Source organism: Melanerpes formicivorus, unplaced genomic scaffold (assembly GCF_026170545.1).
Source record: "Melanerpes formicivorus ecotype bairdi unplaced genomic scaffold, bMelFor1.0.p_v2 SCAF_2, whole genome shotgun sequence".
NCBI lineage: Eukaryota > Metazoa > Chordata > Aves > Piciformes > Picidae > Melanerpes > Melanerpes formicivorus.
This window is the reverse complement of record NW_027142354.1, coordinates 2,288,121-2,302,170: the sequence shown is the minus strand read 5'-3', so window position 1 is coordinate 2,302,170 and position 14,050 is coordinate 2,288,121. Positions and strand designations below refer to the sequence as shown.

General features: G+C 47.3%; 1 protein-coding gene across 5 annotated transcripts in view; it reads left to right on the top strand.

Moving 5' to 3' along the window:
• The window catches only part of SNX14 (sorting nexin 14), an 89,351-nt gene that overhangs the window by 61,805 nt on the left and 13,496 nt on the right, over positions 1–14,050 (top strand). For 4 of the 5 annotated variants that reach the window (XM_068149057.1, XM_068149041.1, XM_068149050.1 and 1 more), the window contains 6 exons: positions 1,517–1,718; positions 2,552–2,635; positions 2,772–2,872; positions 4,174–4,285; positions 7,992–8,032; positions 8,214–8,333. In XM_068149057.1, the coding sequence (XP_068005158.1) occupies positions 1,517–1,718; positions 2,552–2,635; positions 2,772–2,872; positions 4,174–4,285; positions 7,992–8,032; positions 8,214–8,333 (660 nt within the window). Of the gene's footprint in view, positions 1–1,516; positions 1,720–2,551; positions 2,636–2,771; positions 2,873–4,173; positions 4,286–7,991; positions 8,033–8,213; positions 8,334–14,050 lie in introns of all 5 variants that reach the window. The other variant, XM_068149032.1, reaches the window with a different exon arrangement.

Genomic DNA, 14,050 nt, shown 5'->3' with positions numbered 1-14,050 from the left:
TTGTGGCCTGCCTAAGTGATCTTGCTTTGGACTCAATGATCTCTTGAGTCCCTTCCAACCTCTAACGTACTGTGATCTGCTGAATCAAAGCTGTTTCCTATAGCTGTGTCTATGGCATTCTTCCTGCTGTCTCCTTTGGTACTTCTGTTTCCCCCTCTCTTTTTTTCCTCTCCATGAATTATCACCTATGGAACTTGGTACTGCTATAAAAACTTTCAGATCTCACCAGAAGTTGCCAACTTCAAATTAATTTGCAGTGTATCTAAACACAGAAATCCATCTACATGAAAACTCTGTTAATGAAATGGGGGGTTTTGAGCATAGCCAGCAGGTCAAGGGAGGGGATTCTCCCCCTCTGCTTCACTCTGTTGAGACCCCACCTGGAGCACTGTGTTCAGTTCTGGAGCCCCCATTACAGGGAGGATCTGGATGTGCTGGAACGTGTCCAGAGAAGGGCCACAAGGATGAGCAGAGGTCTGGAGCTCCTCTCCTATGAGGACAGACTGAGAGAGTTGGGGCTATTCTGGAGAAGAGGAATCTCCAAGGAGACCTCAAGGAGACCTCACTGTGGCCTTCCAGTATCTGAAGGGAGCCTACAAGAAAGCTGGTTGGTGAGGGGTTTGGAACACAAGCTCTATGAGGAGAGGCTGAGGGAGCTGGGGTTACTTAGCCTGGAGAAGAGGAGGCTCAGGGGTGAACTTATTGCTCTCTACAACTACCTGAAGGGAGGTTGTAGACAGGGAGAGGTTGGTCTCTTCTCCCAGGCAGCCAGTACCAGAACAAGAGGACACAGTCTCAGGCTGCGCCAGGGGAGCTTTAGGCTAGATGTTAGGAAGAAATTCTACACAGAGAGAGTGATTGCCCATTGGAATGGGCTGCCTGGGGAGGTGGTGGAGTCACCATCACTGGAGGTGCTCAGGAGGAGACTTGATCGGGTGCTTGGTGCCATGGGTTAGTTGTTTAGGTGGGTTGGATTGGTTGATGGGTTGGACGTGATGATCTTGAAGGTCTCTTCCAACCTGGTCTGGTCTGGTCTGGTCTGGTCTGGTCTATTCTATTCTATTCTATTCTATTCTATTCTATTCTATTCTATTCTAGTGAGGGACTTTTTAGGGTGTCAGGTAGTGATAGGACTAGGGGGAATGGAAAAAAACTAGAAATGGGTAGATTCAGATTGGATGTTAGGAAGAAGTTCTTCCCCATGAGGGTGGTGAGACACTGGCACAGGTTGCCCAGGGAGGTGGTAGAAGCCTCATCCCTGGAGGTTTCTAAGGCCAGGCTGGATGTGGCTCTGAGCAAGCTGATGTAGTGTGAGCTGTCCCTGCCCATGGCAGAGGGCTGGAACTAGGTGATCTTTGAGGTCCCTTCCCACCCTGACAATTCTATGATTCTTTTATTGCTTGGTGACACATACTTAAAGACCTGATCTATGCTTCACTATGCTATATCAGTTTTGCAAAGATAGACTGAACCAATTAAAAGAGGAGTGTGGCTCTTGATGTCTGAATCTTTACAGATTGAAGAAGGCGTTATGGTGATGGAAGATGATTCTCCCGAGGAGGCTGTCAGCACCCCCAATACACCCCGCAACCTTGCCGCCTGGAAAATTAGCATCCCATATGTGGATTTTTTTGATGATCCCTCCTTGGAGAGGAAAGACAGAAAGGAGAGAATTCCTGTCTTCTGCATTGATGTGGAGAGAAACGACAGAAGAGCAGGTATGTGGTGCGGTGGGCACATAGAGTGTCGTTTGGAGACGGTGGCTTTCACGGTGTGCCTCACGCAGCGTGTTCTGCTGATTGTGTAAATGGTGACTTGGAAATTCTGAGGTGTGGTGGTTTAGGCTGGGGGCTGGCCCGGATGCCACTGCACAGAGCACACCTGGGAGGTCCCAAGGGGTGGGCCCAGCCCAGGGGGTGGTCACAGGAAACCAGGTATTTCATTCCCATAATGCCCTGCTTCCCTATAAAATGTCCATGCGGGGTCTTCACTGCCTCTTTTGTCCCCAGCTGCTGCCCAGGTAAAATGGCATGAGCCGCCTCCCTTGGGCCTGCCTAGGCCCAAGGCTGGGTTGTGGGGGCAGAGGAAGGAGCCCTGGGGGGTTTGGGTGTACCCCCAGGTGGGGATGGGATGTTCTTGGGCATGTTCTGGGATTTCTCTCTTTGTCACAGTGTTTGTGGTTCTCTGTAAAGCTTTCATTGTTGGTTTTTATTGTTTTTTCTATTTAAACTTTCCATCACTTTTGCAATCCCTTTGTCTGAGTTGTTATTACTGCCCGTGGTGGGGAGGGGGTTTGCCCCAACCCATTACATGAGGGAATGCATTCGAGAGCCCTGGAATGGGCTCCTGGCCCTTCTCTGGACATGTTCCAGCACCTCCAGATCCCTCTTGTAATAGGGGCTCCAGAACTGGAGGCAGTACTCCAGGTGGGGTCTCACCAGAGCTGAGTAGAGGGGCATACTGAGTAGACAGCATACTTTAGCTGTCTCTCAAGTGGCATAAACCCTTGTTTATTTTTAATCTTTTATTTGTTTGCTTGCTTTCCCCCCAGTTGGGCATGAACCTGAGCACTGGTCTGTCTACAGGAGGTATCTTGAATTTTACGTGCTGGAGTCAAAGCTAACAGAATTCCATGGTATGTTCTTCATCACCTGGAAAGGCACTTTCTCACTGCTGTGATTGTCATGTAGTACTGAGCTGAAATTAAAAATAATTAAATCACTGCTTACTGCTTGAGAGGAATAATATCATCTCCCTGTTACCTTTGCTAGGTACATTTCCAGATGCTCAGCTTCCCTCAAAGAGAATCATTGGCCCCAAGAACTATGAGTTCTTAAAATCCAAGAGAGAAGAGTTTCAGGAATATCTACAGGTATGGGACAAATTTCTGGAGCAGAGCATTCCAGTCACTAGTGGTGTGCCCCAACAATCTGTGCTGGGTGGGCCCCATGCTCTTTAACATCTTTATTGATGATCTGGATGAGGGCATTGAGTCCATCATCAGTAAATTTGCTGACGACACCAAGCTGGGGGCAGGAGTTGATCTGCTGGAGGGTGGAGAGGCTCTGCAGAGGGACCTTGACAGGCTGGACAGATGGGCAGAGTCCAAGGGCAGGAGACTGAACACATCCAAGTGCCGGGTTCTGCACATTGGCCACAACAACCCCATGCAGTGCTACAGGCTGGGGTCAGAGTGGCTGGAGAGCAGCCAGGCAGAGAGGGACCTGGGGGTGCTGGTTGATGGTAGGATGAACATGAGCTTGTGGTGTGCCCAGGGGGCCAGGAGGGCCAATGGCATCCTGGCCTGCATCAGGAACAGTGTGGCCAGCAGGAGCAGGGAGGTCATTCTCCCCTGTACACTGCACTGGTTAGGCCACACCTCAAGTCCTGTGTCCAGTTCTGGGCCCCTCAGTTTAGGAAAGATGTTGACTTGCTGGAGCATTCCAGAGAAGGGCAACAAAGTTGGTGAGGGGTTTGGAACACAAGCCCTATGAGGAGAGGCTGAGGGAGCTGGGGTTGCTTAGCCTGGAGAAGAGGAGGCTCAGAGGAGACCTCATTGCTCTCTACAACTACCTGAAGAGAGGTTGTAGCCAGGCAGATGTTGGTCTCTTCTCCCAGGCAGCCAGCACCAGAACAAGAGGACACAGTCTCAGGCTGTGCCAGGGGAGGTTTAGGTTGGAGTTAGGAAGGTGTTCTACACAGAGAGAGTGATTGCCCATTGGAATGGGATGCCTGAGGAGGTGGTGGAGTCACCATCCCCGGACGTGTTCAGGAGGAGACTTGATGGGGTGCTTGGTGCCATGGGTTAGTTGTTTAGGTGGTGTTGGATTGGTTGATGGGTTGGACGTGATGATCTTGAAGGTCCATTCTATTCTATTCTATTCTATTCTATTCTATTCTATTCTATTCTATTCTATTCTATTCTATTCTATTCTATTCTATTCTAAAACTAATGACATAAAACTAATAAAATCATGTCTGCTTGCCCAAGTCTCCTGATTTACAGAAAGGGTTCAGGTGGGCATATAGAACTTGTGAAAATTTCATGTGATTGAAAACAGAAATCTTTTGCAGATGACAGCATCTGGGGTAGTGTAATATTTTTTGCTATGGCTAAACTGATTTTAAAAGATTAGTTTTTAACATACTTCTTTCTTTCCTTTTGCCTCACAGAAACTACTGCAGCATCCGGAACTAAGTAACAGCCAGCTTTTAGCTGACTTCCTGTCCCCGAATGGAGGGGAGACTCAGTTTCTTGACAAAATGTTGCCTGATGTGAATCTTGGTAGGTGATATCCTAGTTGTTTGTGCTGGCAAATAGTAACACTGTAGATACTGTGACTGAGTGACAGTAGTAGTGACCAGATAACTTGTGCAAGGGTGTGACAAGGCTGGAGAGAGGCCTCAAGCACAAGCGCTATAAGGAGAGGATTAAGGAGCTGGGGTTGCTTAGCCTGGAGAAGAGAAAGCTCAGGGGGGATGTTATTGCTCTCTACAGCTACCTAAAGGGAGGTTGAACTAGGTGGGAGTTGGTCTCTTCTCTCAGGCAATCAGCACCAAAACAAGTGGACACAGTCTCAGGCTGCACCAGGGAAAGTTTAGGTTCAAAGTGAGGAGAAAGTTCTTCCCAGAAAGAGTAATTGGCCATTGGAATGTGCTGTCCTCCAGGGAGGTGGTGGAGTCACCATCCCTGGAGGTGTTCAAGAGGGGATTGGATGTGGCACTTGAAGCCATGGCATAGTTAGTCATGAGATGTTGGGTGACAGGTTGGACTTGATGATCTCTGAGGTCCTTTCCAACCTTACTGATTCTATGATTCTATGACTGTGGGAAGTTAGAATGCTGCTTCTTCACAGCCCTTAGAATTACAGCTCCGCAAACAAGATAATCCGTGAGCAAGGCATGCTGATACTTTTTCTTTGAATACAGGGTAAACACTTTCTTTAAGAAGGACATTTTGAGATTGTGGGGGGAAAAAATTCTTAAATGATTGCTTTTGAGTCTTGATGTCAAGCAAGCAAGTTGATCAGTTTTGTCTAATATATCTCATAGCTCAAAAAGATTGATGGGACTGTCACAGGTCAAATCTGCACAAGTCAGTCATTGCTTACAGGCCTGATGGTATAAACACCTTTGGGTGTTACTTGATTAAAATCTGTTTATTTTAATCTCAAAACTGTAATATTTAATATTTCTGGTATCATCTGGATCTCTTTTAACATCATTCACTTAATACACCCTGAGGCAGCAATGTGTGTGACATAGGCAGGCCAAAGGGAAAAGGAGAAGTTGAGAAATTCTTGCTGTCTAATGTAATAATTAATAGTAAACCCAAAAAGTAGACTGCAGTGTGAGTTTACAGCTTGCCTGCAGCGGGCCTGAGCTGGTAAGGTCGACCTCATAGCCCTTCTGTCTTCATATCTTGCAACACTTGTGGTTCTGTCACCAGCATGGCCCAGGAAAGCTGTGTCTGAAATAGAATAGAATAGAATAGAATAGAATAGAATAGAATAGAATAGAATAGAATAGACCAGACCAGACCAGACCAGACCAGACCAGACCAGGTTGGAAGAGACCTTCAAGATCATCGTGTCCAACCCATCACCCAACACCACCTAATCAACTAAACCATGCAACCAAGCACCCTGTCAAGTCTCCTCCTGAACACCTCCAGTGATGGTGATTCCACCACCTCCCCAGACAGTCCATTCCAATTGGCAATCACTCTCTCTGTGTAAAACTTCCTCCTGACCTACAGCCTGAACCTCCCCTGGCGCAGCCTGAGACTGTGTCCTCTTGTTCTGGTGCTGGCTGCCTGGGAGAAGAGACCAACCTCTGCCTGTCTACAACCCCCCTTCAGGTAGTTGTAGAGAGCAATAAGGTCACCCCTGAGTCTCCTCCTCTCCAGGCTAAGCAACCCCAGCTCCCTCAGCCTCTCCTCATAGGGTTTGTGTTCCAAGCCCCTCACCAACTTTGTTGCTCTTCTCTGGACACACTCCAGCAAGTCAACCTCCTTCCTAAACTGAGGGGCCCAGAACTGGACACAGTACTCAAGGTGTGGCCTAACCAGTGCAGCACACAGGGGCACAATGACCTCCCTGCTCCTGCTGGCCACACTGTTCCTGATGCAGGCCAGGATGCCATTGGCCCTCTTGGCTGCCTGGGCACACTGCAGGCTCATGTTCATCCTACCATCAACCAGCACCCCCAGGTCCCTCTCTACCTGGCTGCTCTCCAGCCACTCTGACCCCAGCCTGTAGCTCTGCATGGGGTTGTTGTGGCCAATGTGCAGAACCCGGCACTTGGATGTGTTCAATCTCCTGTCCTTGGACTCTGCCCATCTGTCCAGTCTGTCGAGGTCCCTCTGTAGAGCCTCTCTACCCTCCAGAAGATCAACTCCTGCCCCCAGCTTGGTGTCATCAGCAAATTTACTGATGATGGACTCAATGCCCTCATCCAGATCATCAATAAAGATGTTAAAGAGCACAGGGCCCAGCACTCATCCCCGGGGGAATGTGCCGTTGCATTTCTACTTCTTCCAGTCACGGTGTGAATCTTCTGGGGTGGCCATGCTCTTAGTGTGCTTACTAAGTTGTTGAATGAGATTTTGGTGCTGATCCTCCAGTTAAAAGGTTTCATTTTGTTTCAGACCTCCCCTCTGCATCCAGCTGTACGTTGTTAAAAGAAGCTTATGGCATTTACTGTAATGCATCTCGTGTCTGAGCCTATGCTTCTCTTCCATAAAAATCATTTTAATGAGCCTTGGCACTTCAGTAGGGCTTTTTGTGAGGATGAGGGATTTGTTATCATTTGATCATTGTACATACTTTCCAATGTAAGTTCCAAGTGTGATGACATGTGGTCAAGAAAAAATATTACTGTAAATGCAGTGCTTAATATAAAACTAATCCTAGGCACTTTCAGTTTTCAGCAGTCAAAGTTACTCTGTTGTATCCTGAAAACCTTAACAGGGCAGAAGAGCTGACCACAGCTGTAGCCTCTCTCATTTTTAACACTTTACTCCCTACTAATTTCAAGACTGGATCCTTCCAGGCACTCTCTGATCTTTTCAGGGAAGGAGAAGCAGCCCAGGTTTTGTGATTTCTTCTGTGATACATGTTTGTGAAAGATGAAGAACTTAAATATAGAAAATGTTGCCTATACTGTGGTCATAAAGTGCTGCTGCTATGGTGCTGCAGCTATTTATGTTTCAGCTCCTAGAAAAATTACCAAGGCAGATCTGGAGCAGAATCACAGAATCAGTCAGGGTTGGAAGGGGCCACAAGGATCATCTAGCTCCAACCCCCTTGCCATGGGCAGGGACACCCCACACTACATCAGGCTGGCCAGAGCCTCATCCAGCCTGTTCTTACCTCCAGGGATGGGGCCTCAACTATGCCTCCCTGAAGAACCCATTCAAGGGGTTCACCACTCTCATGGGGAAGAACTTCCTCCTCACCTCCAGCCTGAATCTCCCCACCTCCAGCTTCATTCCATTCCCCCTAGTCCTATCTCTACCTGAGATCCTGAGAAGTCCCTCCCCAGCCTTCCTGTAGGCCCCCTTCAGATACTGGAAGGCCACAATAAGGTCACCTCAGAGCCTTCTCTTCTGCAGACTGAACAGCCCCAACTCCTTCAGTCTGTCCTCACAGGAGAGGTGCTCCAGCCCTCTGACTTTATCATACTTTTATTTTAGCTTTTTTTTTTTTCTTCTTTTAAAGTATTCAGGTAACAATCTGTATGATTTTTTTTATATTTTAAGTGTCTTTTCCTGATGAGTACTAAACACTAAGTTATAAGCTGGCTGTGTGGAAGACTTTCAAAGGGTTTTTGTGCCAAATGAAGAAAAGAAAACGAAGTACAGGCTGTAGAAACTGTTGTGATTTGAAGTCAAGTACTAACCAATGAGTACAGAAAATGCAGAAGAGCAAAATGCCTTTAAGGTCAGGCAGTGATAACAGAAAGTTTTGTTTGTTTGTTTCTACTTATAGGTAAAATTATAAAGTCTGTTCCAGGAAAGCTGATGAAAGAGGTGAGTAAGGCTCCCAGGTTGCCAACATTTTACTTTCAATAGCTGATTTTACATCCTTACTAGCTCATGGGCTAGTCAAAAACGTGTTTGGAAACTCCTTTTTTTTGGTTTTAGTTTGGGCTTGTTTGTTTGTTTGGGGTTTGTTTCCTACAGTGATGCAGTCACTCATCTCTTATTTCAGAAAGGGCAGCATTTGGAGCCATTCATCATGAATTTTATCAACTCCTGTGAATCTCCCAAGCCTAAACCCAGCAGGCCTGAGCTTACCATTTTGAGTCCCACTTCTGAGAACAACAAAAAGGTACAGTAAATGGTGTTTGATTCCCCACTTTACAGGAGTGGGGAAAACTGACCATGCTCTGAACATGCAAAGAATAAACAGGAAAAAAAGCCTTAAATGGATGCCCCCTCCCTGGAGGTGTTCCAGGCCAGGTTGGATGAGACTCAAGGAACCTGGTCTAATGGAAAAGGTGTCGCTGCCCATGGCAGGAGGTTTGGAACTCTGGATGATATCACAGTATCCAGTAACACCAAGGTTAGAAGAGACCTCAAAGATCATGAAGTCCAACCTGTCACCCAACACCTCATGACTAAACCATGGCACCAGGTGCCACATCCAGTCCCCTCCTGAACACCTCCAGGGATGGTGACTCCACCACCTCCCTGGGCAGCACATTCCAAGGGTGAACAACTCTCTCAGTGAAAAAGTTTCCCCTCACCTCCAGCCTAAACTTCCCCTGGTGCAGCTTGAGACTGTGTCCTCTTGTTCTGGTGCTGGTTGCCTGGGAGAAGAGACCAGCCCCTTCCTGGCTACAACCACCTTTCCGGTAGTTGTAGAGGGCAATGAGGTCACCCCTGAGCCTCCTCCAGGCTAAACAATCCCAGCTCCCTCAGCCTCTCCTCATAGGGCTTGTGCTCAAGGCCTCTCCCCAGCCTTGTTGCCCTTCTCTGGACACCTTCAAGTGTCTCAATGTCCTTCTTAAACTGAGGAGCCCAGAACTGGACACAGGACTCAAGGTGTGGCCTAACCAATACAGAGTACAGGGGCACAATGACAATATTTAAGGTCTTTTCCAACATAAACCATTCTGTGAATATGTGACCTTAGCTATTTTGTGTTGGCAGATCATAACAAGGAAATATACTCAGGGTGACCACCTGTAAAGGAACTACATCCACTTCTTGAACTTTATTTATCTTTGCAAGCAGTTGGAGGCTGAAGAGTATTGGTGAAAAGTACTGTAAGAGAGATTGTAGCCAGGTGGGAGTTGGTGTCTTCTCCCAGGTAATCAGCACCAGAACAAGAGGACACAGTCTCAAGCTGTGCCAGGGGAGGTTTAGGCTGGATGTTAGGAAGAAGCTCTTCACAGAAAGAGAGATTGGCCATTGGAATGTGCTGCCCAGGGAGGTGGTGGAGTTACCATCCCTGGAAGTGTTTAGGAAGAGACTGGGCAGGGTGCTTGGTGCCATGGTTTAGTTGATTAGATGGTGTTGGGTGATAGGTTGGACTTGATGATCTTGAAGGTCTTTTCCAACCTGGTCTATCCTATCCTATCCTATCCTATCCTATCCTATCCTATCCTATCCTATCCTATCCTATCCTATCCTATCCTATCCTATCCTATCCTAGCAAGACCCAGGATCCATTTATGCTTCTTGTTGGTGATAGGCTGTTGACAAAATGGACCTTTTCATTTCCTTCAACATGGACATTTTTATGATGTCATGTCACTTACAGAATTTGCAGCTACAAAAACATTTATAATGTTTTAAGCCCAACAGCAGTTTGAGTTATTAATTTGTTTAGGTTTCATCTTCTGAACTTGGAAGTCTTGGAATCACTCCAGCTAATGTTGTGTTACCTTAGATGGGCATGCACACCACATTAGTGTCCCTCATTTCAAGTCCATTCTTCCCTTGGATGCTGTTTCTGTTCTTAAGGTATTTTGCTTCTGCTCTCTGTTGAGAGGGGTATAAATGTATCAGCAGTTCTAAAACTCTGATGTAGAGTTGTTGGCTTGTGCTAGAAACAGAGCATGTATAAATACTTCACAGTATGAACAATCACTTTAGTACTTATTTTATTGCATTTAACATACTTAAAAGTGCTTGAGTACAAGCTTTGCATTCCAAAGCATTCATAGTATCATAGTATCAGTCAGGGTTGGAAGGGACCACAAGGATCATCTAGGTCCAACCCCCATGCCATGGGCAGGGACACCCCGCACTAGATCAGGCTGGACAGAGCCTCATCCAGCCTGCTCTTAAACACCTCCAAGGACAGGGCCTCCACCACCTCCCTGGACAACCCATTCCAGGGCTTCACCACTCTCATGGGGAAGAACTTCCTCCTCACATCCAGCCTGAATCTCCCCACCTCCAGCTTCATTCCATTCCCCCTAGTCCTATCACTACCTGAGATCCTGACAAGTCCCTCCCCAGCCTCAGGTCCCCTCAGAGCCTTCTCTTCTCCAAACCACACAACCCCAACCCTCTCAGCCTGCCCTCATAGGAGAGGTGCTCCTGTGCCTGGACTATGGGAGCTAGCTGTATGGAGTCAATGTTGAGATGTGGCAGGCAGCTGAAGAGAGGGAATGCTGGCACTTTCTGAGTGCCCATCTGTGAGGAGAGCACCTTGCCCTGTAGCAAGAAAGTTCTTCATCACAGAAGTTTTCCTGGTGAATGCTGGAGTTGACTTCCAGCTAATGCCTGTATTGTCCCAGCATTCCCTTACACCTTGTCTGACACACATCTGTTTATTCTGGTATCAACATGTTGGAATCTGCTGAGTGTACAGTGCACATTCCCTGGTGCCTGTGGTGCCAGCTCCATTCCCATCAGCAGGGTACATGTTCAGGCTACCTCTTGATCAGCAGGCTGAATAGGAAATGCCTGAAGGCTTGTCAGGGCAGATGAAAGCTTGAGTTCAAGCAGAAATGTGCTTACTTCTGTGAAGGATTTTCTGCATGCAGCCTCCTTTGGAATATTCCTAGTGCATGTTTGGGTGTTTTAAGTATTAGTGGAAAGATTTCTAGTTAAAAATGCCTGGTGAAGATGAGTAGTCAACCTTCCTACAGCCAGTAGCAACTGGATTGTATCCTTAGGCACACAGTTTAGTGTTGACCCTTCAGTGTTGGGTCAAGGGTTGGACTGGATGATCTTTGAGGTCTCTTCCAACCAGGTGTATTCTGTGAAATTGTCAAGATGGGGCTTAAACCACCACAAGATCCCAGGTTCCTCACCAGAAACACATCTACAGAGGGAAGAAGATGCCACCACTGCAGCTGTGCCTGGGTCCCCTCTCACCTGAAAGCCCCAAGGCATGGCTCAGTTTGAAGGTGAGAGCAGGAGGCTGTTCACCATGCTCTCACACCCAAACTGGAGGTCCTGTTTGGAGCTTGTGTGGTCAACAGATGCCCAGTGCTAATGGAGAAGGTGTGTTTGAGGGCAGGGAGAGAAGGGGTCCTATGGTGGTGATCTAGAATCAGCTCCTGAAGAGGACCATATCCCTCAGCACCACTTCCATATGTCTTTTGGGTACCTCCAGGGATGGTGACTCAATGGGGATGACTCAGAGCCACCACATTCACCCCTGGACCTCAAGGACCTTCAGCAGACTCATCAGCACCCCAGACCATGTCTACCCCACAAGGGCTTCCAAGCCAGGTGTTAGGACAGGCTGCCCAGGGAGGTTTTAGAGTCACCACCCCTGGAGGTATTCAAGAAATGTGTGGGACATGGCACTTGGGGACATGGTTTAATGGCCATGGTGGTGCTGGGGTTGAAGGTTGGACTCGCTGATCTTGGAGGTCTCTTCCATCCCAAACAATTCTAGTTCTATGGGTCTGTGCCAGATTAGATTGAAAGAGTTACCCACCTCCCTTGGTAACACACACAAGTGAACAAAAAAACCCACCCTGCAAAGGCACCAAGAGGATTCCTGGCTTGCCCAGCTCTGTTTTGGTTCTGACAGTCTGTAAGCCGCTCTGCATCTTCTGAACTTCTCACCTAATGCACACTCTGCCAAGTACACCTACAAAAGCAATGTTCTGCTGGCTTGTGGTGACCTGCCAAGAGCAATAGAAGCTGCTCCTGGAACACCAACAGTGCAGTGCATGTTTGTGCACAGTTAGCCAGGAGGAAGGCAGGGCTGCTTTCCACCAGACAACTGATGTGGTTCAGACACTCCAGGTATTCTTTCTCCCCATTTTGCTGTAGTAGACTTTGGAAGTTAGCAGGAAGAATGATGGAGAGGTTCCTCCCTCGGGCTGTGGATGATCATGGTATTGCTTTTATAAACTTCATACCTCTGCTAGAATGTATGGGCACTATTTGCATATGCACTCACTAAACATTGAGTAACTGTGGCTTTCCCATTAGACATTTTATGTAAGCATTCACACTTGGTAGCTTTTCCCTTCAAGGTACAGACAGCCAGTTATAGCAGGGGTTACTTTGGTCTTAGCACAACCCTTTTGTCTTTAATTTGCTTCAAGAGCTTGGCTTAACCAGCCAAGCACTGGTACTTAACCAGTACCAATCCATGGAATTTCCTCACTGAGAGCCTGCTAAGAATCTTTCATGTTTATAATTACAGTTACTGTCTAATCCTAGAGATAGGAATAGTGCTCATGAGAGTTTGTCATGCTTGTCCTTTTATTATTTTAGTCTAATTACATTAGATCACAGGTTACCCAGGGAGGTGGTTGGGGCCCCATCCCTGGAGATATTCAAGGTGAGGCTCAACAGGGTTCTGGGCAACCTGATCTACTTGAGGATGCCCCTGTTGACTGCAGGGGGGGGTTGGACTAGACGTCCTTTGGGAGGTCCCTTCCAACCCAGACCATTCTATGATTCTGTGACATCTCAAACATTAACATGCACAGCAACATTCCAAACAAGCTCCTGAGCTTACCTAAGCTGTGATTAGAATAGAATAGAATAGAATAGAATAGAATAGAATAGAATAGAATAGAATAGAATAGAATAGAATAGAATAACCAGGTGGGAAGAGACCTTCAAGATCATTGTGTCCAACCCATCAACCAATCCAACCCACCTAAACAACTAACCCATGGCACCAAGCAAATCTTAACTTTTGTATTGGATGTCCAGTTGTGTGCTTTTCACTTGGCTTTCCTCTGAGCTAAATTCCTGGGGAGTGCAAAACACCTCCTAAGCAGCAATGTGAAAGCCGCTGTGTTCTGGCTGCTGCGCCCTGCAGATGTGCGTTGCCAATGCCTGCAGAATGCAGGCTTGCACTGGCATAGTGCAGTCTGTGTCCTGCATAAAAACTGCTCATTGGCTCCCCAGCTTTGGCATGCACTGATGTGCTGTTGCTTTCTGAAATGCCATGTGCAAGAGTGTTGCTTTCAAAGCTTAGAACCAGCACCAGAACAGGAGGGCACAGTCTCAAGCTGCGCCAGGGGAAGTTTAGGCTGGAGATGAGGAGAAAGTTCTTCACTGAGAGTTGTTAGCCATTGGAATGTGCTGCCCAGGGAGGTGGTGGAGTCACTGTCCCTGGAGGTGTTCAAAAAGGGATTGGACCTGGCACTTGTTGCCATGGTTTAGTAGTCATGAGGAGGTGGGTGACAGGTTGGACTTGATGATCCCTGAGGTCTTTTCCAACCTTATTGATTCTATGATTCAATAAAACTATGACAGTGATCAAGGAACTGTTATTCCCTGTGGTGCATTAAGAAGAGTGTGGCCAGCAGGCCAAGGGAGGTTCTCCTAGTTCCCTAGTTAAGGAGGGACAGGGATATACAAGAGGGTGTCCAATGGAAGGCTGCAAGGATGATTAAGAGAGTGGAACCTTATGAAGAAAGGCTGAGTGACCTGGGGCTGTTCAGTCTGGAGAAGACTGAGAGGAGAATTTAAATGCCTGAAGGGCAGATGTTAAGAAGAAGGTGCTAGTCTCTTTTCAGTGGTATCCTGTGATAGGACAAGGGGCATTGGGTATAAGCCAAGAAGTTCCACCTCAACATGAGGAAGAACTTCTTCACTGTGAGGGTCATA